Source organism: Glycine soja, chromosome 16 (genome assembly GCF_004193775.1).
Source record: "Glycine soja cultivar W05 chromosome 16, ASM419377v2, whole genome shotgun sequence".
NCBI lineage: Eukaryota > Viridiplantae > Streptophyta > Magnoliopsida > Fabales > Fabaceae > Glycine > Glycine soja.
In genome coordinates this window covers 36,069,033-36,096,642 of record NC_041017.1, presented here as the reverse complement: position 1 = coordinate 36,096,642, position 27,610 = coordinate 36,069,033, and the positions used below count along the sequence as shown (strand labels likewise).

The following is a 27,610-nucleotide window of genomic DNA, read 5'->3' as shown; positions in this document are numbered from 1 at the left end:
TAAAAGAAAAGAAAAAAAAATTGTCTTCTAGACAAACCAGAGACAACTCCACCAAATCCATATCAAGGTCCCCACTTTTTTAACTTGAATCATAGGCCACTCCATCAAATCTATGCCAAAGTTTCTTATCATTGACAACAAATGTTGAGAGTTAAGTCAAGCATGAAAAAAAATAGGGTAAAATATATCATTTCTATCCCTATAAAATTTTAATGTGCTACTTTTTTTTTTTATCCTGAGTTAAGTTTGGATGATAGATAATTATCATGTATTCTTAGATTTTGGTGTCATTTTAGGATATTTATGTGATATATGTCTTTTATGCTTTTTTATTGTCATGAACTAATCTTCTCTTTTGTTGGAGTTGAATATAATTGGTTCATTTTTCATGTAATGACTATTTTTTTATTGAATAAAGCATTCTAATTGTTTCTCTTCTATGTTTAATATGTGTTTTTGGCTTAATCACCTGTTTGTATGATTTTTTTTATTCAATTGTAATTTAAATTTTTTTTTGAACTACGAATTGCAAAAAACACCTAATAATTTTTATGTCTAGGAATAAGATAAAAAGAATTGAGCATCAATAAACACTTTATCTTAATGAAAATCATTTAGTTATATTAATTTAAGGGATTAAGGGATTTAGGTCTCTTCACTAGGAATTAAAGTGAAGATAATATGATGGGATTATGATAATATAACCTTTATTAAATATAAATGTGTAGTTATTAGGTAATAGAAACTTCAATGAAATTAAACCCCAACAATTTTTTCATTGATTTAACCCCAACAATTACATGAGGTGTTTGTTAAAATTCCCAAACAATTTTTTTCCTTAATTTTTTCCTTAATTTTTTCTTTTATTTTCTTCTTTAGTTTTCTTATTTTTATTTCTTACTTTAATTTCTTTATCTTTATGCATATTGTTATTTAAATCAAATTAGCTAATGTTAATTAATTTCAAATATTCATAGTATAGAAATTATACTTTTTATTACCCAATTATTGCCTAAGTCCTGTTAATGCTAATCATTGTTAGAGCACAGATAGTAGAAGACAATAATGCGTGATAAATACAAAACAGAATTTGATGCTCAAGTCTGAAGCTCGTCTAGTTCTCTTAACATTAAGAACATTTATTACCAATGAAAGCAAAACAAACAGACACCCCATATGAACATGTACATAGTATGGTAAACCTTTTAACATTTTTAATGTCTAGAATAACACGTTGTAATGTCTCTCACTCCTAACAGTTAACATGTAAACTCACAATTTCCCATGTAACCTTCTTACCTTCAAAACTATTATCACATAAATCAGATCTCTCAAGTGGTCAAGATAATGAAAATAAGCACGCCTCCAAGTTCTGTTGAAGAAAACAACACTGCAAAAACCCCAAAATCCTGCTGCAAATCCAACTCCCATACCGATATAAAACTCTGATGTTCCAAAGAAATTACCATCACCGTGTCCAACAGAAGCACTCTCTGTCAACTCTTCCTTGTCTGTGCAATTTTTTGTTACAGGAGGACCACAAAGCTCAGGATTTCCAGTGTAGCTAAGTTCTTCAAAGCTCTGAAGTTGGGTGCTCGTGGGAATTCTGCCTGATAAGTTGTTGTATGATAGATTCAGGACACTGAGGAAGGACAAATCAGATAAGCTTTGAGGGATTTGACCTGAAATGTTGTTTAGTGAGAGATCAAGGGATTCTAACAATTTCATTTTTCCCATGTCATTTGGTATCTCTCCAGACAGATGATTTCTAGACAAGTTCAAAAACCGCAAAGCAGATAGCTTGGAAATTTCAGATGGAATTGCTCCAGACAGCTTATTACTTGAAAGATCAATCATTCTCACCAATATCAGATTGTCTCTGTACTCTAACTCATCTCCTTTGGGAACTAAGACAAGAGTTTCCTTGTAGTGGTTATAACTGAAGTCAGAGCCATATGAATAACTTAAAGGGTTGGCAAAGAAGTCATCTTCACCAGCCATTGTCTTCATGTCATCCAAACAATTTGGAATGGATCCTGACAGGCTGTTATTGCCAAGATCCAGCACTATAAGGGAAGAAAGTTGACAAATCTTTTGAGTAATGCTGCCATTGAAATTGTTGGATCTTAGACGAAGAACCATTAGATATTGCATTTCCCACATCCAATCTGGTATTGCGTCAGAAAGTTGGTTATTGCCCATGTCAATGAATTTCATTGTAGAGCAATTTTGCAGTGTTGAAGGAATATATCCAGAGAAGCGGTTGTCGTCTAACAACAAAGACTCAAGTTGAGATAGATACCCCATGGAGTTTGGAATAACACCAGACAAATTGTTACTACCCAAGTTCAAATGCACCAATGCTTGCCAATGCACCCAACAGTGACCAAGATCACCAGATAAGACATTATTTGAAAAATCAAGCACACTCAAATTATTAGTAGCATTTTCCTTTCCACATAAAAAGGGAGAAATTGTTCCGGAAATTGAGTTATTGGCAACATTCAGCACTTCAACATTTGAAGACACACTTGGCAATGTACCCTTGAACAAATTAGAACTCAAATTTATGAGGCTGGAATTGAGAAAGATGTTAGATAGGTCTCCACTTAACAGATTGTTGGACAGATCCAGGAATTCAGTTTGCAAAGTCCAATTCCAAAACCAACTTGGAACCAAGTCTGCAATACCTGCCTTAGACATTGTCAAAACCTTCACAGAACTTTGCCTTTTTAGCCATTCTGGAAACTTAGGACCTATTCCAAAGGAGCTCAGTAAAACATATTCAAGCTGAAAAGGAGGAACCCATCCAGAGTTGACACTGAGGAACAAGTTTGTCCAAGATAAACGTAGTTCCTTTAATTTCAAAAGTTTTACAAAATTTGACTCTTTTATAGATCCTTCTAACAAATTAGATGAAAGGTCTAACATCACTAAATTTGAGAGAGTTCCAAGAGTTACAGGCATATCACCAGTCAAAGAATTAGTTCCAAGATTTAATACCTGCAGGTTTCTGAGGAGCTCAAAACTCTTAGGAATGGTTCCATTCAGTCGGTTGTGAGCCAGGTTTAAAGTTCTCAAGAATGACAAGTTTGCAAATGGTGAGGGAATTGGACAAGTAAAGGTATTATTACTGAGATTTAGAACTTCAAGATGCTTAAGCTGGCCTAATGAATCTGGAAGTGGCCCACTGAGCTGGTTGTTCTGCAGGTCTAGATTTTTTATGTTCTGAAGGCTTGATATTATTTGTGGAATTTGTCCCTGTAAAAGGTTACTGTGTAAATCAAGTTGGACAAGAGTTGTGCTGAGATTAAATAGCCATGAAGGGATTTGCTGATTGAGATTGTTAATTGAAAGATCAAGGACTTGGAGATGTGTGAAGTTGGTTTTTCCTTTTGGTGGTCCTAAGTTATCAATTTGACAGCTCTCCAAGTGTAGTTCTGAAAGAGATGGAAGTGCACTCAGTACTTGAAGCCAGTTACCTTGTTTATGAAGGTCTGAACCACTCAAATCAAGGTACTCTAAGGAAGATAGCCTTGATATCCAATTAAGGTTATCTATCTGAAGAGCATAATTGTATCCCAGATTAAGGTGCTGCAGGTTTGAGAGGTTTCCTAGTTGATGAGGGATTAATCCCATGAACCCACTTAAGCTAAGGTCCAAGTATCTCAGACTCTCCAATGAGCCTAGGAAGCTTGGTATTGGAGTAAGAACAAAATAATTTGAACTCAAGTCCAAACGATTCAAATATTTTAGTTCAAGCAAAGAAGGACTAATCTCTCCACTCAACTCCCTATAGGGAGAGCCCGCAGGTGTGTAGAGATTGATTTCCATGACTTTACCTGTGTTGTTGCAGTGAACCCCTGGCCATGTACAGCAATCCGATTTGTCAGACCACGATGAAAGCCTGTTTGAAGGGTCTGCTAGTCCATGCTTGAAGCTGAGGAGTGCATTCCTTTCCTTCACACTGCAAGTCATATTGAGCCTTGCTGCCTTGCTTGCACTGAAGTGGAGAGTTGTTGCAGTGGACAATATCAAGAGAAGAACATGAGTTGCAAATAGCACTGCCATGAAGAAGAAGGAAGACGAAAAAGGTTGAATCCACAATTTTCTGGTTCACGGTTGGTATTTACTACTAACAATGCCTATATAGGATATATACCATAGAAGGGTTTGCATTTAAAATTTTTTTCCACTAATGGTGGTGGTTGCAAAATGCACACATATGTAGAGGTATATATGTCTACAAGGAGACAATTAGGATTAAAAGTGTCTAACCACACCACCATTATTTTGCTCTAGTTTATTTAATTTTGATTTAATTACTCTTTTAGTCCTTATAGTTGTGATAATTTTTTTTAGTCCCTATAGTTTAAGACATTCATTTTGATTCTTATATTTACAATTTTTTTTATCTTTTGATCCTCGCGGGGAAGATTCAACTCACACATAAACATGAACAAAATTAATAAAAATAGGGAAGCAAGCTCAGGTACAAATGAAGTGTAATGGAGGTATGAGACAAAGCCACTACACATTCCATTATTCTTGAGTCTGCCACCGACCTCTGCAAGCTTAGCATTTGCCAATTGCCATGATGTAATCTCCATCTTGACAGTCTCTCATCAAGTTGGAGTGGTATCACAGCATTGAACTAAGTTGATCGTTCCAATGGGATGATGGTTTTGATTGCTGCAGATAAAGTGTGTGATTGTGAGTTTCTGGTCCCATGAGTTAAACTATAAGGATTAAAAAAAATATTGTCGTAACTTTAAGGGCCAAAAGGATAATTAAACCTTTTATTTTTTTTTATTATTTTTTTTAACAACGGGTTATATATATGTAGCAGTTTATTCTAAACAATGGACTACGTGTGAAATCTTTGAATTCTATGTAAGAAATGTTATTTCAAACTTCTCATCAGTCTTCATGTCAATGATGACATGCTCCATTTGAATTCTATGTCTAATTAAGCTCTCGGTCTTCCGTTTTTGCAACTTTATTTCGTAGAAAGAAGCCAAATTTGAAGATACAACATTTGATACTATAACTGTTTGGTGTTTTGAAAATCTCACTCACATATTTCCAAATGTTACAAAAGAATTTGATTCAGTGGTTTTTACGAATTCCTTCCTAGCCTTTTTTACCAAGTCAGGGAATTTGCATTGTTGTGCATGATGGCTGCCACAAGGACCCTTGTACCAACCCATTAGTGCAAGTGGTTTTTTCTTATGAGAATTGAGAAACAAATTATATATGTGTTTTATTAAGGGAATTCTATTATTTTTAATTTTGAACTTGTAATGTTTTTTGTTTCCCTCACAGAACAAGTGATGAAACTCTTGATGATCGACGCCATACGTACGCCTACTTTGATGCTCTTTTTTCACACCACTTTTATCTTAATGGTATCTCAAGTTGACAATCATAAATTAAAATAGCTAACTATAGTTGATTAGTAGAGACAAACAGCTCAAAGATAAAGATCTTTAAGCCATCATTTTTTTTTTCCTTTTCTTTTCTATGAACTGTCATTTCTTATCTCTACATGGAATGTCTAGAAGTTGAAAATTACTTGAGCTTTCTTTACCTACTGCTTTCCATTTTGGCGAACTGCTTTTCTTTCTCATAATGAACTTTCCACTTCCAATGATGGTTGAACATTAATAATTCTTCATCTATTTTGTCTAAAAATTTCCACTCACTTTTTGTGAGTGGTGTGAATGTCATGCAGACAAATGATGTCCAAGCTCCACTTTTTCCATTCATTGCAAGTTGTAAGCAGAATGTAGAATGTACGTATAATAAAATAATGAGAATGGCAACTGCTAGTACTACTTAATTAGAACAAAAGTATCAAAATTTAAACGAAAATAACTTTCATGCTGTTAATATATGAGTTTAATTTTTATAGATAGTGTAAAAATTTAAATTGTTAATTAATTAGAAATCACCAAATGATTTGTAAAACAATTAGTAAAAAAGTTATAGGAAATATATATAATTAATTAATTGCAAATGAAAGTGTATTTAAATTAAATTCTTAATTAACATATCCTTATTGTGATATTTTGTATATTTTTTATTTAATTGAGACAGTGGAATGAGACCGCACTATAATTTTCATCACGGGTGTGGTTGTCTAATATAATAGGGATGGTTGGTGAGGAATTTTGGAATGTTAGTTGGTTTTAGACTATATATCCTCTTGTTCAGTTTTCACATTCTCATTAGAGTTAAGTTGCTTTTGGGGAAGAACCAATGTCTTGAAATTCCCTCTTCACCAGAAGCAGTTTTATTGTGTCTTTATCGAAGTCATCTTCTCCAGAGACTTGCCTTTAACTTTGAAGATAGGAAATAGATCAGTCAAACATTGTTTCAGTTTATTTGAATGACATGTGATTTACAAAGACTTGTTACAACTCACAACCTTTGGAATTTCTCTATGCCTGGTTAACCCACAATTTCTGGCGCCTGTTGCGGTTAGGAACATAGGCTAGCAAAAACACTAATCATTTCAAGAGAAATGTTAACACACTTTTCTAATATATTATTTTTTATATTAAAATTTATTTAAATAAAAAATTCAGCTGATCTCATATTTTATTTAGCAAATTTTTCTCATATATTAAGTCTTAGGTTTTTAAAATTATAAAGCTAAAACTAAAATGTTTTACTAAATGTATTTTAAAGTAAATTTTACACACAAAAATATTATGATTTTATAAAAATTGTTTGGTCAAGGGAGACATATTGAGCCCTCCTAACTATAAGCTACCCTGAGGGTTTCTATCTTTCTTTTTCCCACTTAATTTTTGACTTTGGCAGCAAGGGTTAAACCTACCACATCTACATGACTATGTCTTACTTTCCAATAAGTTACACCTAAATAGCTAACATATTCCTCTTGCTCACGCACACTATCTTTCGTAAACTTTTCACGATCATCTTTATATTATCAAATTCATTTAATTAAATATACAATTATCTTAATATTATAAGCAAGTCTCTGTATAATCATGTAGTGTTTCTAAATTGAATGAGCCTAAATCACACACTCCTGAAAAAAGGATAAAAACATATTTAATTTCATTTAGTGTTTAATAGTGTTTTGGTCTTTTTTTTTTTGTTTTTTTATAGTTATTTCTTTTCAAATTTGATGACAACATTGTCATTGGGTCCTTCTACCCTTCACATCAGCAAATTGGACACTAAAGAGACTCGGTCAGAAACAAATAACTACTAGGGGTACAATAACATGAGAGGATTTAACACTTTTGGAGTAGGAAAATGTACTTTAAGAAAAGAAAATTATATGTTTATCCATGAACACTAAGCTCTAGACAAAAAAAAAAAAACCACGAGAAATAGTATATAACTCTTTAGTGGACAATTGGTGTTGTACAAAATTGAAATGATCCAGACTAAGTCAACAAACTGGTCTTCTTCATTGAACTCACAGTGAAAGCACAGAATTTATTTTCATCTACTAGTTTCCTTCCCAATTCCCATGTTTTCTAAAACATAACACACTACAGAACCTTCTAATAAATTAAAACAAAAAAACCAATATTTTACATGTAGCACCACAACCTAACAATTTCTACCTACAACTTTTTCTATAGACTATAATATAATCTATCTCCACTCATTCATTCATCAAGATTGAGAAATGGATTCAAATGCTTGTCTACCACACTTGCTAGTGTTAGCAATAACATTGGTATTGGTTAGTCATGCAATGGGAGATTCAGCTAAAGACAAACAGAGATGTGCAGAATCCCTGACAGGTGTTGCAACGTGTCTGCCATATTTGGGTGCTGACGCGAAAGCACCCACAGCAGATTGTTGCAGTGGTCTCACACAAGCCATGAAGACCAACAAGAAGTGTGTCTGCCTTATTCTCAAAGACAGGGATGATCCTGACCTTGGCTTAAAGATTAACATGACAATTGCTGTTGGTCTCCCTTCTCTTTGCAAAACACCTGATAATCTCTCACAGTGTTCTGGTACGTTCAATTTCTAATTAAGCCTTCCTTTTTCTTAAAGAACACTACACTACAGTGTTATGTTTCCATTTCCTATGCAATGAATGATCTATCAGTCTTGTTAGTTGTCATATAACAACTTATGATTTTACATTCAGTTGATGGAAGTTCCCAGAATGGTAGAAAGCAGGGGACAGATGAAACGGCCACAGCTAAGAATAGTGCATCTTATATCGGGAAGAGATTGTTAGTTGATAGTGTAAAAAATATTTATACTCTTGAGTGTACTAAATCTCTGACAGACTCACAATAGATATTATTGCAAAACCTTTTGGAGATTTATTTTTGTTTTTAATACTAACCTAGAGTCTACAGATCAAAGTTAATTAATTGCTGAAAATTATGTTCATTCTCATTCTTGGCGCTGTTAGTCCAGTGTGAAAACGGACAAATTCAGTTTCATGTTATATATGGCTCTGTATATGAAAAGGAAATTAAAGAAAAAGTAGAATTTGATTATGGCTAATTTCACACATTATATTTATTATCAGAAAACCTTTAGATAAAAATTATTTTTTTGTACTTTTAGCTTGGTCGTAAACATTAACATTACATCACGCACACAAACATGAAAGGCAAACCAAATTATTTTACATCCCTGAATTTTATGAGGAAGGATGCTATAAATATTAACAATACATCTCACACACACAAAGACAACTAAAATTATATCACTAAATTGAGGTGGGGATAGTTTTGAAAAAAAAAATAGTTGGTGTGGTTGTGTAGGTGTGTTTTTATGTTTTTCAATTCAGGATATTAAATTTACAAATAATTTTATGTTTTTCAATTAGATTTTAACAATAATTAAGAAATAAATCTAAATCATTCTACATTTGTTTATAGGTACTTGGCATATTGGAGATGCTATATGGGAATCTAAATTTTGCTCAACACAAATGTGGTATATGCAAGGAAAAATCAAATTGAAAATTTTTTAACCACCACTTCAAATTTTAAAAGATTTGTTTCAAAATAAGGATATGAAGAACAAATTGTTTTTACAGAACATTCCCTCCATGATGTTTTCCTTTCCGTTAGGTGAAAAAAATAGACATTTCCAAAAATAATGGAAGTGAACCTTATATAATGCTGTTTATATAGAGAAGTCTTTCAAAATACAAGTTAAAGTACTATTACTACAAACTATTTTGTATCATATATCTCTTATATATTTTGATATAAAACATTTAATAATTTTTTTTATTTCTTAGTAACATGTACATGAAAGTCAATCCAAACCGAATCGAGGATTTATGTGGCATTTAACTTTTATCACTTTCTGCCCTCAAAGATCACACTCTAATCATGTACCAACATTTTGTGGTGTACAAGAAAACTCTTCTATTTGAGAGCAGACGATTTTTATTTGAACCTTTTTTGGCAAATGGAACTAGCTTTGAATTACCATGTGACAAAAAGCTACGTTGGATTACCATGTGACGATTTTTATTTGAGAGCAGGCGATTTTTATTTGAACCTCTTCACTGTTTTTCATCAATATTACCAAAATTTCCTTAAAGTGTTCAATATTTCGTAATCTTCATAATTAATTCAAAATTCTCAAAAGATTAGTATATGACCTTTTTTCTTGTTTGTACTAGGAGAGGAATAAATGAAAAAAATTCAGAAATTTGTGGATTGCAATTTGCTCAAATGATGTGTCTATTAGTTCTTTGAAATTTGTATATATTGATCATATTTACTTTTACCTTTTAATAGATATATTGTGCTGTCATCCCAAGAGAAGGATCAAACATTGATGATGCAGAGGTGCTAAGATATTGCAAGAAGAATCTTGCATCTTTCAAAGTCCCTGAAAAGGTCTTCATTACTGATTCTTAATTTGCCCAAGACTGCCACCGGAAAGATTTTGCGTCGTCTTGTGGCAGAACACATTGTCTCTCAAATTTGAGCAACTGATCAAGTCCTACTTTTGAAGCCTCCATACCTGGCCATACATAGTTGGAGTCCACACACCATAAATTTCAACAATAATTTGGCAACTTGGCATTTAAGAGGAGGGTAATTCTGCAAATGGTCTTTCATTCAGGATACAATAGATTGTAGTTTTCAATGATTCACGTGAAATGTTCACAATGTAATGTTTTCAATGTTTTATAGGTCTTAAATACCAATATAGCAGACAAGATCATGCTTATGCTTTTTTGCTATCGTGCTCCTGTTCCTTGCCACTGGTCTTGATGAAGCCAAGCATTGTCTCTTTGCCTTTTAAGTTGTACATAGTTGCAAAACAGGTACATGTGAAAGAATAATGCTTATTAAAGGTAAGGTTGATTTTAAAGTGGGCATGCAAGAATGCATTCATTATCTCAAGTAAATAAAATTCAAGCGAATATGTGATTTGGATTAGAGAATAGTATTATCCAGTGCACACTAAATTGGAGAGATTCCCAACATGTGGTTTCAAAACTAAAAGAACTTACCAACTATTTGAATTTTAATCTACGTGATCTAGCTAATGTTTTCTATCAGAGAATTACAACTAGTTGATCTTAAGTACAAAACTATACTAAATATGTAAATCTTTACATCTAAAAACAGAATTTAAATAAGGCTCTCAAATTTGAAGAAAAAAAAGAAGATAGCAATGACTACAAATTGATCAATCTGCCAATACAATGATAAAACATCGGTTTATTCTAAGCAACACTAAAAAGTGATACTACATGAGCCAAAAGATTGAAATTATTGACCATGCAGTATGAATGTACAGCATTATTTATTTAATTTTTCTAATACAATTTTATTTTATATTAATACAAAAACTCTCACAAAACAACTTCTTAACTACTAGTTAATCACTACTTTTATACATAAAAAAACTAGTTAATTACTACTGCTACATAGCAGAAATTCCTTAATTTCACGTGGTTTGCCTCAGTTGTTTGCCGCAGGTTTCAGTATATCCTTAGGAATCGTCGATTGTCAAATCGTTGTTAAATAACGGCGCTATATATAATTTTAGTATTTTGACGTTTTTAAATGAATTTCTTATTTATGATTATATATTTACAATTTTTAATTTCACTTAAAAAAAGAGTTTTTTTTCGATTTAGAGAGAAAAAAATAGAGTTTTTAGTTAACACACTGTTACTATATAGTGCGGAGACAATTACCCCACAAGCTTTTCATTAACTTGTCATAATATAATATATGTGAATACAAACTGTCCCTATAATTTAAAATAAAATAAATAAAAAGTCAATAACTTTATAAGTATTGTCTCCACACATATATATTATCCTATAATTTACAATTTTTATATTTATTATTGATGATATTCTTAATTAACCAAGTAAAAATATTTTTTTTATAATTTTTAAGATAATTATTATAAAAATTAATAAATTTATTACAAATAACATTTTTATATGTGTAAGTGCATGTATATTATTTATTGAAATATTTTATTTGAATTTTTCATTAAAAATACTAAATTTATTAACATGATATGTGTCTCGTTAGAGCAGTGATTCAATTTAATCTGATAGTGAGAACAGAATTGACAGCAGATTCCCTTTACTGTGTGATGAAAGAGTTGTACGAAATCTTTATGACATCAACCCCCAACATGAGTGGCCCAGTGGACAAGCCCATCAATCTAACATGTCGGTTGATAGCACTTGCATAAACTTTTGTTCCTTGCATCATCTCATGTGTCTCCATTCTCCATTCTCTGCTTCCACTAACGATTAAACCTCATTGATTAGGGTTCAATGATTTTTCAATGAATAAAATTAATTTTAAATTCTTGATTCTAACAGCTCACGTATTGTCTGTTGAATCAAATGGATTAAACTCTTGATATCATAAAGAAAATTAAAAATTGATTCTTTGTGTAAAATAAAGAAATCTAATTAATTATGCTTGTTATGTTACTATATCATTTTTCGGGTGTGGAGTAACATCAAAATCAAAGTAACAAAGTTACTTGCATGTTACTCTAACTGTTATGAATCAACCATCAGACAAATCAAATCATGAGGAGGCAAGCATTAACAGAATAGGAGCAGGATTGCTGAGTTGGCATTGCGGGATTGGGCCCTTGGATGATCCTGTCGGGAATATGCTTTTTCTGTTAGGATAATTGTTGCAATTATGTTATTGCTAGCTTTCTCTAGAACCTGCAAAAAAGGAACGAATAATTAGTAAATGAAGCTTATAAATTGCCAACCCATGTAATGAATTTGCAAGCAGAAATCAAAGTTTCCTTTCCTTATCTTATCCCTTTCTTTGGAGGAATTCTGGGCCCCGAACTCCAGAAACACCAGCACTCATATCACTAACCATAATTCCAGCTAAGTCGAATATGGTTTCATGTTTTGTAAAACAATTTAGATCCCCTTTATCAAAGTGTATCTGTCTTTTACACAAGTTTTTTCACTTTATTTTATTTCCCTCAGAATCAATTGTTGTGTTATTCGTACTATTAAATTAGTCCGATAACTACCATGTCGATCATTGTTAGTTTTATTTCCACCATTGTTCGGAGTAAGTATATACTATTACTTTATGATTAAACGTGTTATTTAAATTGCAAATAAAAACTCTTTATAATGAAGTACAATTGCTTATAACTACAACAATTATATTGAGTCAATTTAACACTCATCAAAGGCAGAAAAGCTTTACTTTAAGATTAGACAGAGGCTCATACCAATCATGGCGGTGGTTATAATTACACACATCAGCAACTGTAAAAGATCTTGCACAGCCACAGAAAAAAAAATGCTTGATGCACATCTGATAAACTCACTCAAGGTCTATGTATTAATAGTGTAAAAGAGAGACTGAATATTAAATGATAAAAATATAAAATAATTGTTTTGTATTGGCAGAGTACACATATATATGCCCAAATGTAGATTCAAAGTTCAAACATTTTGGGCCTATAGCTAGACCATCCCTCCTAGTCATAGCCATCTGAATTGGATTGACCCCACCCCAAGGTTTGTGTTGCATCACTTGCATGCATTCACCCACCACAGTTGTTATAGTTTTCTCGTGATTTTTGTATTGGAAAATACTATGGACAAATATAATTGATACAGTCATAATTAATTATTGTCATGTTGCAATTACAAAGACTCCTCAAAGAATATGTTTAGTAAATCATGATCAAGTAGAAATTGCAATGGCAAACTGTTTTTTAAAATCTTATTAGTCAGTTGTATAAACCCAAATTTAGATATATTCAGGTATGTAATATTTGCCATTTTAGTGCTCTGTTTGGAAATTTGCGTGTCGAAATGTTTTTTTTATACGTACCTACACAACACTCTTTAGCCAAATACCACTGTTCATGGAGGAATCTGTCCTGAAAGGAGTATAGAACCAGAAACAATATGCGTGGTGGTATCTATCATTCTGAAGAAGAGAAAAAGTGGGATACGTACAATAGTAGGACTGTGACACTACTAGAAAAATGTATGCACCTTTCATGTCCCTAAATTTATGAACAAAAGATTCAGGTATCGTTTATTGAATTTGTTTTATATGGAGTGTAAAGTCATCATATCCAATACTAATAAGTGTATGTTTATATAATTCTTTTTAAAATAATTACTCTTCTTTATTTACATCTAATAAAAATGTTATCACATTAATTTTTAAATTAAGCTAAATGAAGCATGTTTCATAAGAAATTAACTTTTACTGTAATTGTTACATTTTTTAGTGACAAAGGGAGATGGGTGAAGACGGTGAAGGAAAAAAAAATGAAGATAATGTCTATGTTGTTCAAATAACAGTATTAATTGTATTAAAATAGTTAATATTAAAAAATAAATTAGTAAATATAACAACAAATTGTTGTGTTGGTGCTATTTATTGTGCATCAAAATATGTAAAAATAATAATTAACTTGTAATTTGTATAGTTGGTATGGGTTGTTTTATCTATCCTGGATTTTGTTGTATCACACATATAATCATTTATATATATATGGGCTACTATTGTCACTACCAAAAATGCTATTGAGACTACCAAAGCATTTGAAATTACTTGGTTATCCTTAGTTCCATTTCCCCACACCTCCTATCCTTCCCCTCTTTACGTTCAGCTACTCTCCCTCTTTACATCCAAAAACAGAATTTAAATAAGGCTCTCAAATTTGGGAAAAAAAAAAAAAAGAAGAAGAAGAAGATAGCAATGACTACAAATTGATCAACCTGCCAATAATAAAACTTCGGAGTATTCTAAGCAACACTAAACAGTGATACTACCTAAGCGAAAAGATTGAAGTTTGAACCACACATGATCAAGGAAATGAAAATAGGCATACCGCCATGATCTACAAATCAGCAAAGGCGCAATCACTATCCAGAATCCCACAATAAATCCAATTGTCATACTGACAAAAAACCAATTCACTCCATGCCCATCACTTCCTTCATAACTATGGGTTTTCCCATTGGAGCTGCAGTTTATGGGCAGTGGTGGACCACATAGATTGTTGCCGATGAAGCTGGAGGCATCAAAGGTTTGCAATTGAGTTCCTGTTGGAATATTTCCCTTCAAATGATTGTAAGACAAGTCTAGCATGCTCAGAAAGCTCAAATTTGCAATGCTTGGAGGGATTTCACCAGAAAGTTGATTCCTCGAAAAATCAATGGACTGTAATAATCTCATATTACCTATACCTTGTGGAATATGACCAATCAATTGGTTGTGGGACAAGTTTAAAAAATTCAATCCATTTAGATATGTGATTTCTCTTGGTATTTCCCCTAATAACTTGTTACTTGACAGATCAATGCTTGTTACCAAACCCAGAATGTTTCGGTACTCATCTTCTCTTCCTTTCAGCCATAGTAGCACAATAACTATACTTTCCATCGAAGAGTAAGGCGTATCATATTTTCCTAGAGAATAGATACGAGGATCTGTAATTTGGTTCTTTAGTGTCATGGCACTCAAGTTACTGAAACAGCTCGGTATATTGCCAGACAGATTGTTTTGTGCAAGGTCTAAAACCTGAAGATGACTCATCTGACATATTTCATTTGGAATGTGGCCGGCAAAACTGTTTGATCGAAGGCGGAGGATTTTCACATTTAAGAGGTTTTCTCCAACCCATGTTGGAATAGTTCCTGAAAGATTATTTTCCCCAAGGTCCAAGGATATCAATTGGTTATTCTTCTTCAAACTGGTTGGAAATATTCCAGAGAGTGTGTTGTTACGAATTTGTAAAGACTGCAGCTCTGCCAAGGAACCCATGGATTGGGGTAAGTTCCCAACAAAATGGTTGCTTTGTAAATTTACATCCACCAGAAGTGTCCAATTCATCCAGCAATCAGGTATCTCTCCTGACAAATTATTTGATGCAAGATTCAGAAATTCTAATCGCATTGGCTTGTCCTGATCGTTACATAAAAAGTCATTCATGGATTCAGAGAATGAATTGCTTGAAAGATCTAACTGAAACACATCACTTGAAAGATAGGGTAATTTACCACACAAGTGATTTGAGGTTAGATCAATAGTTGGGATAGATATTGGATTCTTTAATGTAGTCCCAATCTCACCATGGATATGATTACGAGAGAGGTTTAAATACAAAACCTGAGAAAGTGCTTCCCACATCTGTGTGGGAATAGAATCGAAAATCCCCGTGTTAGATAGTCCAACATATTCAAGTTGGTTTTGTGACTGAATCCACAATGGAAAGCTGGGACCTAACTGCCATGATGTCACTTCCAAATAGGTAAGTTGAAAATTAGGAATCCAATTGGGACCCACTGTTAAAGTGAAATTGTTTCCTGATGCATGAATCTCCGTCAAGCTTGTAAGATTTGCAAGATCATCTTCCTTGACAACTCCTTGAAAATTATTGCCATCAATCTGAAGATATGACAACATAGAAAGCGATCTAAGACTTTCAAATGGATTTCCACTGAATTTATTAATAGACAGATCGAGATATCTTAATGATGAAAGTTTTCCAAATGATCTAGGAAGAGCACCACCAATTGAGTTGTTGAAAAAATCTAGCAGCTCAATATTTTTAAATGCCCCAATATGATCTGTCAGATTGCCTGAAAGTCGTGAACTCTGAACTGCAAGTGTTGTGAGTCCATGGGAAATACAAGGAGCAAGAATTTCTAAAAGTTCATTAACCTGTTGGTTGAGTTTGAGATATGATAAATCTATCACCCTTAAGTTGCAGAGATTACCCAAAGAAGTTGGAATGGTTCCTTCAAGTTGATTAGCTGATAAATCAAGTTCAACAAGAGAAGTCAAATTTCCCAGGGCATCAGAAATAGTCCCATGCAAGTTGTTGTATCTTAGGTCCAGATACTTGAGACGATGAAGACCGTATAAGCAATCAGGTATAGAAGATGAGAATGAATTTTCAGACAAGTCAAGATTTTGAAGAAGTGTGAGGTTTCGAATACCACCAGGAATCGGACCTTGGATTTCATTACCCCATAATTGAAGAGAAACAAGTTTCTTCAATTTGAATATCCACTTGGGGACAAAAGAAATGGCAGGGGAATAACTAGTGAAGGAAAGATGGAGAGTTTGCAGAGATGAGAAGTTGAGCAAGGATGGTTCATTATAGTGAGGGAGTAAGCATCCTGACAAATATAGGTGGGTCAAAGAAGGAAGAGATTGGAGAGTGTGTAGCCAATGAAATGCTTTGGATAGGTCTGCATAACTCAAATCAAGATATTCAAGCTTCCACATACTTGATACCCATTCTACATTTTCAGCAAACAGAGGAGGTTTGAGATCATAACTACCTCCAAGGTCAAGGTAGACCAAATTGGAGAGATTCCCAATCTGAGGAGGAATCTTCCCATAGAATCCAGTAAGAGAGAGGTCGAGGTGAGTCAAGGAGGTCATTGCACAAAGGAAAGAAGGAATTGACATACCTTCTCCAAGTAAATAATTGTCGCTCAAGTCAAGATATCGAAGCTTAGAGAGATTCCCGATCTGAGAGGGTACTGTTCCGTTGGCAAAAACATAACTCAGGTCAAGATACACCAAATTTGAGAGATTCCCAATCTGAGGAGGAATCTTCCCATAGAATCCACTATAAGAGAGGTTAAGGTGAGTCAAGGAGGTCATTGTCCCAAGGAAAGAAGGAATTGACATACCTTCTCCAAGGAATACATTGCCGCTCAAGTCCAAGTAATTCAAATGCTTTAAATCAGCCAAACAAGGACTTATCTCTCCACCAAAGCTCCATCTCCGATAAGCTTCGTAGTTATCATTGAAAGGAGAATGTGAAGAGTTGAGGTGAAGCTGAAGAACATGGGAAGTGACGTTGTGGCAGAGGACTCCATACCAGTGGCAACAGTTGGTATGATTATGATTCCAAGACCAAAGCCTATTTGAAGGATCATTCAGATTATTCTTAAACTTCAAAAGTGTCTCACGCTCACTTGGGATGCACACACTCTCTCTGCATGGTAAGCTCAACAACCAAAGCTGGACAAAGACAAGAATATAAATGGAGGAATTCATGATCACACAAGAATATATAGAAAACAAGTGTAGTTGTTGGTTCTGCATATAAATCATCAAACTTCTATTATTTATACTGCTGCCCTGCCTGTTTTTTTAGGTACAGTTTTTTTTTACAAAAATAAATAAGAATTATTTTATTTTAATTTACTCTATAATACTGCTTAAATGAAAATTTGGTGTCATTAAACTTCAAATTTTAACTATTATTTAATCAATCCTTCCGTTAAACTTTTGTTACGTACAAAAGTCCAACATTTTTTTAAGAAAAAAATCAAGTCTTTTATTTCATCAAATTTAATATTAAATTATCAAATTTTCAATATTCAAACTAAAAATAATGTAAAAGAAAATTGTCTTCTAAATCATAGCTTACACCATCAAGTCAATCTCAAGGTTTTCCATTTTTTCATCTTGAACCTTTGGACACTCCACAAAGTCCAGCCATGATGTTAAGGTCTGACTTCTTCAACTTAAACCATAGGTCACTGCATTACCTTCATATCAAGTTTCCTGTCATTGACAACAAATGTTGCGAGTTAAGTCAAGCAAGGAAAAAAAAATATTATTGATGAATAAATCAATTATAGGAAAAGAGTTTACTTTAAAGACTATTTTGGTTAAAAAAATCTATAAAAAAAATTATTTCATTCCAAGCTAGCTATTTAATTTTGATCAATTTTTCAATTCACAAAATAATATTCTTCTTATATGTGAAAATGACTAATTAATCTTCATTGTCATTAATGATTGTTGTGTTGTCTATTTCTAATTGTTTTTTTAATCATAATATTATTTTCTTTTTATTAAAAATTAATTAGTGAGATACAAAGAAGTTTAACTTGATCTATCATAATTATTGAGATCATAGTTTTGCCTTTTATAAGTCTTGGTCCAAATTTCTCCATGTATTGTAAATCATATTTAACTTAAAAAGTAAATTAGAAGATCTACAAAGAAGTGTGACATGTTTTTTAAATTATAAAATTATGGTCCTAGCTATTTATTGTTAGACCACAAGTTTTCATATATTAAAGTTTTTGTCTAAATTTCATTTATGGTGATAGTTTAAGAATAGTGATAGAAGACAAAAATAAATATTCAATTTATTGAAATATCTAACTCAATTAATTGATGAATACATCAATTATAGGAAAAGGGTGTACTTTAAAGACTATTTCTATTAAAAAATCTATAAAAAAATTATTTCCTTCCAATCTAATTATTTAATTTTAATCAATTTTTCAGTTCACAAAATAATATTCTCTTATATAGGAAAAAAAGACTAGATTTAATTATCATCAATTGGAAAATTTATTGTGTCATGTATTTATAATTGTATTCTAACTTGAATATTATTTTATTTATCATATAAAAATTAATTAGTTATATAAAAGAAGTAAAAAGAATATTAACTTTTTTTCTCAAAAAAAAAATCAGTATCATATTTTATATTTTTTACAAGTTATCAACTTAAATAAGAGGAGAAACATAATTTTAATTTCCATTTTACTTTTTAAATAATTGCAAGTGCCAAATTTAAATAATCATGAGAATACTCACGTTCAATATAATATTCTCAAAAAAAAATCCATACGATAACTTAAACCATCTATAAAGAAATATAATTTATTCTTGTGCCAAATACTAAAACAAGAAACATTTTTTTATTTCTAGTTTACCGTATAGAATTGTTTAAATCAATGAAATTTTTATTTTAAGAAAATATTAATGATTTTTTTTAAAACTTTAAGTAATTTACATCAAAGATAATTAAATTTGGCTTAATTAGTCTTCAAATTTTAACTATTATTCAAATCAATCCTTTCGTTAAACCTGTACGTGTTAAGTAAACAACAAAAAGTCTTGTCTTATAAAATTCACACATTCTATTACATGCGGTTTGAACCCATAATTAATTTTAAACTATCAAATTTTAATTATTCAAAATAAAAGAAATGAAAACAAAATTGTCTCCTAGAGAAACCACCTGCCACTCCACCAAATCCATATCAAGGTCCCCACTTTTCCAACTTGAACCATAGACTACTCCATCAAGTCTATGTCAAGGTCCTCCACATGCAATGTTATATTATGTGATTTTTTTTTCCCATTCAATGTTATATTTAGCTACACATCAAAATTAATTTTATACAAAAAAATTTACATATAGGTTGTTTTTAGTGAATCAAATTCTTTTTTAATTCAAATAGGGACATTAGTTTTCGTATCCGTTAAGAATAATTGCTACCTAATTTAAATAATTGTATTAAATTCTAATTATAAAAAAAATTCCGTATTCATTATCATAAAAATATTTAACAATTTAATCATTAATTTCGTATTATAATTGATACTTGACAACTAATATTTTTTGCACTTAATTTCATTTGATAATAACTGATATTTCTTCAATCGCGTATCATTTGTGGCAAAACGAACATCCAATATCATTGGAGAACAATGTTGATGTAACGATTAATTCATTGAGAATCACATGAATGCATTAAATTCAGGATATTAAATTTACAAATAATTTTATGTTTTTCAATTATATTTTAACAATAATTAAGAAATAAATCTAAATCGTTCTACATTTACATTTGTTTATAGGTATTTGGGATATTGGAGATGCTATATGCGAATCTAAATTTTGCTTAACACAAAAATGTGGTATGCAAGGAAAAATCACATTGAAATATTTTTATCTGCCACTTCAAATTTTAAAAGATTTGTTTCAAAATAAGGATATGAAGAACAAATTATTGATTTTAGAGAACATTTCCTCCATGATGTTTTCCTTTTCTTTAGGTGAAAAACAAATAGACATTTCCAAAAATAATGAAAGTGCATCTTATATAATGTTGTTTATATAGAGAAGTCTTTGAAAATATAAGTCAAGTACTATTACTACAAACTATTCTGTATCATATATCTCTTATATATTTTCATATAAAATATTTATTAATTTTTTATTTATTTCTTAGTAACATGTACATGAAAGTCAAACCAAATCGAATCGAGGATTTATGTGGCATTTAACTTTTATCACTTTTTGCCCTAAAAGATCACACTCTAATCATGTACCAAAATTTTGTGGCGTACAAGAAAACTCTTCTATTTGGGAACAGTCGATCTTTAAATTATCAACTTAAAAGAAGTGGTGAAAAAGAATTTAACTTTTTTCTATAAAAAATAGTATCATATTTTGTATTTTTTATAAGTTATCAACTTAAATAATAGGATAAACATAATTTTTATTTTCATTTTACTTTTTAAATAGGAGAAACATAATTTTTATTTTTATTTTACTTTTTAAATAATTGTAAGTGTCAAATTTAAACAATCATAAAAATACTCACGTTCAATATAATATTCTAAAAAATATATTTATACGATAACGTAAATAATCTTCTACAAAGAAATATATTTTATTCTTGTCTCAAATACTAAAATAAGAAACATTTTATTTTAATTTACAGTATAGGATTTCTTAAATCAATGAAATTTTTATTTTAAGAAAATATTAATAATTTTTTTAAAACTTTGAGTAGTTTACAGCAAAGGTAATTAAATTTGGCTTAATTAGTCTTTCAATTTTAACTATTATTTAAATCAATTAATCCTTTTGTTAAACCTGTACGTGTTAAGTAAATAACAAAATATCTTTGAACCATAGACGACTCCATCAAGTCCAAGTCAATGTCCATCATTTTTTCATCTTGAACCTTAGGACACTCCACAAAGTCCAGCCAACCATATTTAGGTCTCTATCTTCTTCAACATGAACCATAGGTCATTACATTACCTTCATATCAAGTTCCTTATCATTGACAACAAATGTTTAGAATTAAGTAAGCAAGGAAAAAAAATTATAAATGATGAATACACCAATTATAGGAAAATGATCTAATTTAAAGACTATTTCGGTTAAAAAATCTATATAAAAAAAGCCTCTTTCGTTTCAATCTAACTATTTAATTTTGATCTATTTTTTAATTTACAAAATAATATTCTTCTTATATGTGAAAAAAAAAACTAATTTTCATTGTCATTAATCGGAAAGATTGTTGTGTCGTCTATTTCTAATTGTATTTTAGCCTGAATATTATATTCTTTTTCATTAAAAATTAATTAGTAAGATACAAAGAAATGTAAAATGCTTGTTTAACTTGGTCTATCATAAATATTGAGATCATAACTTTTTTCTTTTATAAGTCTTTGTCCAAATTTCTCCAAATATTGTAGATCATATTTAGCTTAAAAAGTAAATTAGAGGATATGATATACCAAGAAGTGTGGCATGTTTTTTTAAATTATTTATCTATGGCCTTAGCTATTTTATTTTTAGACCACAAGTCTTCATATATTAAAGTCTTTGTCTGAATTTCATTTACTTGTGTGGTGATATTTTAAGAATAGTGATAGAAGAGAAAAATAAATATATAATTTATTGAAATATCTAACTTATGAAGATTTGCATTCTTAATGCATAAGATTTTCAGTTTATATATTATCATTATTTGGAAATATTGTTTGTGTTAATTGTCTATTTCTAATTAATTTGAAAATGAATCTTAATTTTTTATCATAAAAATTAGTATTATATTTTTTATTTTCTTTACAAGTTATCAACTTAAATACTAATAGGAGCAACATAATTTTAATTTCCATTTTACTTTTTAAATAATTTTAAGTGCCAAATTTAAGCAATCATACTCACGTTCAATATAATATTTTTAAAAAATAATTCATGAGATCACTTAAATAATCTTCAAAGAAATATAATTTATTCTTGTGCCAAATAAACAACAAAAAAAGTCTTGCATTATTAAATTCAAGTCTTCTATTACATGCAATTTGAACCTATAACTAATTTTAAATGATCAAATTTTTATTATTCAAAATAAAAGAAAAGAAAAAAAAATTGTCTTCTAGACAAACCAGAGACAACTCCACCAAATCCATATCAAGGTCCCCACTTTTTTAACTTGAACCATAGGCCACTCCATCAAATCTATGCCAAAGTTTCTTATCATTGACAACAAATGTTGAGAGTTAAGTCAAGCATGAAAAAAAATAGGGTAAAATATATCATTTCTATCCCTATAAAATTTTAATGTGCTACTTTTTTTTTTTTATCCTGAGTTAAGTTTGGATGATAGATAATTATCATGTATTCTTAGATTTTGGTGTCATTTTAGGATATTTATGTGATATATGTCTTTTATGCTTTTTTATTGTCATGAACTAATCTTCTCTTTTGTTGGAGTTGAATATAATTGGTTCATTTTTCATGTAATGACTATTTTTTTTATTGAATAAAGCATTCTAATTGTTTCTCTTCTATGTTTAATATGTGTTTTTGGCTTAATCACCTGTTTGTATGATTTTTTTTATTCAATTGTAATTTAAATTTTTTTTTGAACTACGAATTGCAAAAAACACCTAATAATTTTTATGTCTAGGAATAAGATAAAAAGAATTGAGCATCAATAAACACTTTATCTTAATGAAAATCATTTAGTTATATTAATTTAAGGGATTAAGGGATTTAGGTCTCTTCACTAGGAATTAAAGTGAAGATAATATGATGGGATTATGATAATATAACCTTTATTAAATATAAATGTGTAGTTATTAGGTAATAGAAACTTCAATGAAATTAAACCCCAACAATTTTTTCATTGATTTAACCCCAACAATTACATGAGGTGTTTGTTAAAATTCCCAAACAATTTTTTTCCTTAATTTTTTCCTTAATTTTTTCTTTTATTTTCTTCTTTAGTTTTCTTATTTTTATTTCTTACTTTAATTTCTTTATCTTTATGCATATTGTTATTTAAATCAAATTAGCTAATGTTAATTAATTTCAAATATTCATAGTATAGAAATTATACTTTTTATTACCCAATTATTGCCTAAGTCCTGTTAATGCTAATCATTGTTAGAGCACAGATAGTAGAAGACAATAATGCGTGATAAATACAAAACAGAATTTGATGCTCAAGTCTGAAGCTCGTCTAGTTCTCTTAACATTAAGAACATTTATTACCAATGAAAGCAAAACAAACAGACACCCCATATGAACATGTACATAGTATGGTAAACCTTTTAACATTTTTAATGTCTAGAATAACACGTTGTAATGTCTCTCACTCCTAACAGTTAACATGTAAACTCACAATTTCCCATGTAACCTTCTTACCTTCAAAACTATTATCACATAAATCAGATCTCTCAAGTGGTCAAGATAATGAAAATAAGCACGCCTCCAAGTTCTGTTGAAGAAAACAACACTGCAAAAACCCCAAAATCCTGCTGCAAATCCAACTCCCATACCGATATAAAACTCTGATGTTCCAAAGAAATTACCATCACCGTGTCCAACAGAAGCACTCTCTGTCAACTCTTCCTTGTCTGTGCAATTTTTTGTTACAGGAGGACCACAAAGCTCAGGATTTCCAGTGTAGCTAAGTTCTTCAAAGCTCTGAAGTTGGGTGCTCGTGGGAATTCTGCCTGATAAGTTGTTGTATGATAGATTCAGGACACTGAGGAAGGACAAATCAGATAAGCTTTGAGGGATTTGACCTGAAATGTTGTTTAGTGAGAGATCAAGGGATTCTAACAATTTCATTTTTCCCATGTCATTTGGTATCTCTCCAGACAGATGATTTCTAGACAAGTTCAAAAACCGCAAAGCAGATAGCTTGGAAATTTCAGATGGAATTGCTCCAGACAGCTTATTACTTGAAAGATCAATCATTCTCACCAATATCAGATTGTCTCTGTACTCTAACTCATCTCCTTTGGGAACTAAGACAAGAGTTTCCTTGTAGTGGTTATAACTGAAGTCAGAGCCATATGAATAACTTAAAGGGTTGGCAAAGAAGTCATCTTCACCAGCCATTGTCTTCATGTCATCCAAACAATTTGGAATGGATCCTGACAGGCTGTTATTGCCAAGATCCAGCACTATAAGGGAAGAAAGTTGACAAATCTTTTGAGTAATGCTGCCATTGAAATTGTTGGATCTTAGACGAAGAACCATTAGATATTGCATTTCCCACATCCAATCTGGTATTGCGTCAGAAAGTTGGTTATTGCCCATGTCAATGAATTTCATTGTAGAGCAATTTTGCAGTGTTGAAGGAATATATCCAGAGAAGCGGTTGTCGTCTAACAACAAAGACTCAAGTTGAGATAGATACCCCATGGAGTTTGGAATAACACCAGACAAATTGTTACTACCCAAGTTCAAATGCACCAATGCTTGCCAATGCACCCAACAGTGACCAAGATCACCAGATAAGACATTATTTGAAAAATCAAGCACACTCAAATTATTAGTAGCATTTTCCTTTCCACATAAAAAGGGAGAAATTGTTCCGGAAATTGAGTTATTGGCAACATTCAGCACTTCAACATTTGAAGACACACTTGGCAATGTACCCTTGAACAAATTAGAACTCAAATTTATGAGGCTGGAATTGAGAAAGATGTTAGATAGGTCTCCACTTAACAGATTGTTGGACAGATCCAGGAATTCAGTTTGCAAAGTCCAATTCCAAAACCAACTTGGAACCAAGTCTGCAATACCTGCCTTAGACATTGTCAAAACCTTCACAGAACTTTGCCTTTTTAGCCATTCTGGAAACTTAGGACCTATTCCAAAGGAGCTCAGTAAAACATATTCAAGCTGAAAAGGAGGAACCCATCCAGAGTTGACACTGAGGAACAAGTTTGTCCAAGATAAACGTAGTTCCTTTAATTTCAAAAGTTTTACAAAATTTGACTCTTTTATAGATCCTTCTAACAAATTAGATGAAAGGTCTAACATCACTAAATTTGAGAGAGTTCCAAGAGTTACAGGCATATCACCAGTCAAAGAATTAGTTCCAAGATTTAATACCTGCAGGTTTCTGAGGAGCTCAAAACTCTTAGGAATGGTTCCATTCAGTCGGTTGTGAGCCAGGTTTAAAGTTCTCAAGAATGACAAGTTTGCAAATGGTGAGGGAATTGGACAAGTAAAGGTATTATTACTGAGATTTAGAACTTCAAGATGCTTAAGCTGGCCTAATGAATCTGGAAGTGGCCCACTGAGCTGGTTGTTCTGCAGGTCTAGATTTTTTATGTTCTGAAGGCTTGATATTATTTGTGGAATTTGTCCCTGTAAAAGGTTACTGTGTAAATCAAGTTGGACAAGAGTTGTGCTGAGATTAAATAGCCATGAAGGGATTTGCTGATTGAGATTGTTAATTGAAAGATCAAGGACTTGGAGATGTGTGAAGTTGGTTTTTCCTTTTGGTGGTCCTAAGTTATCAATTTGACAGCTCTCCAAGTGTAGTTCTGAAAGAGATGGAAGTGCACTCAGTACTTGAAGCCAGTTACCTTGTTTATGAAGGTCTGAACCACTCAAATCAAGGTACTCTAAGGAAGATAGCCTTGATATCCAATTAAGGTTATCTATCTGAAGAGCATAATTGTATCCCAGATTAAGGTGCTGCAGGTTTGAGAGGTTTCCTAGTTGATGAGGGATTAATCCCATGAACCCACTTAAGCTAAGGTCCAAGTATCTCAGACTCTCCAATGAGCCTAGGAAGCTTGGTATTGGAGTAAGAACAAAATAATTTGAACTCAAGTCCAAACGATTCAAATATTTTAGTTCAAGCAAAGAAGGACTAATCTCTCCACTCAACTCCCTATAGGGAGAGCCCGCAGGTGTGTAGAGATTGATTTCCATGACTTTACCTGTGTTGTTGCAGTGAACCCCTGGCCATGTACAGCAATCCGATTTGTCAGACCACGATGAAAGCCTGTTTGAAGGGTCTGCTAGTCCATGCTTGAAGCTGAGGAGTGCATTCCTTTCCTTCACACTGCAAGTCATATTGAGCCTTGCTGCCTTGCTTGCACTGAAGTGGAGAGTTGTTGCAGTGGACAATATCAAGAGAAGAACATGAGTTGCAAATAGCACTGCCATGAAGAAGAAGGAAGACGAAAAAGGTTGAATCCACAATTTTCTGGTTCACGGTTGGTATTTACTACTAACAATGCCTATATAGGATATATACCATAGAAGGGTTTGCATTTAAAATTTTTTTCCACTAATGGTGGTGGTTGCAAAATGCACACATATGTAGAGGTATATATGTCTACAAGGAGACAATTAGGATTAAAAGTGTCTAACCACACCACCATTATTTTGCTCTAGTTTATTTAATTTTGATTTAATTACTCTTTTAGTCCTTATAGTTGTGATAATTTTTTTTAGTCCCTATAGTTTAAGACATTCATTTTGATTCTTATATTTACAATTTTTTTTATCTTTTGATCCTCGCGGGGAAGATTCAACTCACACATAAACATGAACAAAATTAATAAAAATAGGGAAGCAAGCTCAGGTACAAATGAAGTGTAATGGAGGTATGAGACAAAGCCACTACACATTCCATTATTCTTGAGTCTGCCACCGACCTCTGCAAGCTTAGCATTTGCCAATTGCCATGATGTAATCTCCATCTTGACAGTCTCTCATCAAGTTGGAGTGGTATCACAGCATTGAACTAAGTTGATCGTTCCAATGGGATGATGGTTTTGATTGCTGCAGATAAAGTGTGTGATTGTGAGTTTCTGGTCCCATGAGTTAAACTATAAGGATTAAAAAAAATATTGTCGTAACTTTAAGGGCCAAAAGGATAATTAAACCTTTTATTTTTTTTTATTATTTTTTTTAACAACGGGTTATATATATGTAGCAGTTTATTCTAAACAATGGACTACGTGTGAAATCTTTGAATTCTATGTAAGAAATGTTATTTCAAACTTCTCATCAGTCTTCATGTCAATGATGACATGCTCCATTTGAATTCTATGTCTAATTAAGCTCTCGGTCTTCCGTTTTTGCAACTTTATTTCGTAGAAAGAAGCCAAATTTGAAGATACAACATTTGATACTATAACTGTTTGGTGTTTTGAAAATCTCACTCACATATTTCCAAATGTTACAAAAGAATTTGATTCAGTGGTTTTTACGAATTCCTTCCTAGCCTTTTTTACCAAGTCAGGGA

The 27,610-nt window shown here is 31.7% G+C and overlaps 4 protein-coding genes across 5 annotated transcripts in view; 1 reads left to right on the top strand and 3 right to left on the bottom strand.

Annotated features, from left to right (window-relative positions):
* Positions 1 to 1,073: 1,073 nt before the first annotated feature.
* LOC114390316 (receptor-like protein EIX2) lies at positions 1,074 to 4,203 on the bottom strand. The gene has a single exon (XM_028351018.1). It carries the CDS (start codon positions 4,069 to 4,071, stop codon positions 1,273 to 1,275), a length of 2,799 nt encoding a protein of 932 aa, XP_028206819.1. The 5' UTR covers positions 4,072 to 4,203; the 3' UTR covers positions 1,074 to 1,272.
* Positions 4,204 to 7,447: 3,244 nt separating this feature from the next.
* LOC114390768 (protein YLS3-like) overlaps positions 7,448 to 27,610 on the top strand; it is a 66,942-nt gene continuing 46,779 nt past the window's right edge. The window contains exons 1-2 of one of the 2 annotated variants that reach the window (XM_028351646.1): positions 7,448 to 8,009; positions 8,147 to 8,439. In XM_028351646.1, coding sequence (XP_028207447.1) covers positions 7,673 to 8,009; positions 8,147 to 8,301 — 492 coding nt within the window. In that variant the 5' untranslated portion in view covers positions 7,448 to 7,672 and the 3' untranslated portion in view covers positions 8,302 to 8,439. Of the gene's footprint in view, positions 8,010 to 8,146; positions 8,440 to 27,610 lie in introns of those variants that run through there. The other variant, XM_028351645.1, reaches the window with a different exon arrangement.
* On the bottom strand, positions 14,034 to 17,617 carry LOC114390764 (receptor-like protein EIX2). The gene has a single exon (XM_028351641.1). The coding sequence runs from the start codon at positions 17,598 to 17,600 to the stop codon at positions 14,280 to 14,282; it is 3,321 nt and encodes a 1,106-aa protein (XP_028207442.1). The 5' UTR covers positions 17,601 to 17,617; the 3' UTR covers positions 14,034 to 14,279.
* LOC114390766 (receptor-like protein EIX2) lies at positions 23,526 to 26,655 on the bottom strand. Its single transcript, XM_028351644.1, has one exon. It carries the CDS (start codon positions 26,521 to 26,523, stop codon positions 23,725 to 23,727), a length of 2,799 nt encoding a protein of 932 aa, XP_028207445.1. The 5' UTR covers positions 26,524 to 26,655; the 3' UTR covers positions 23,526 to 23,724.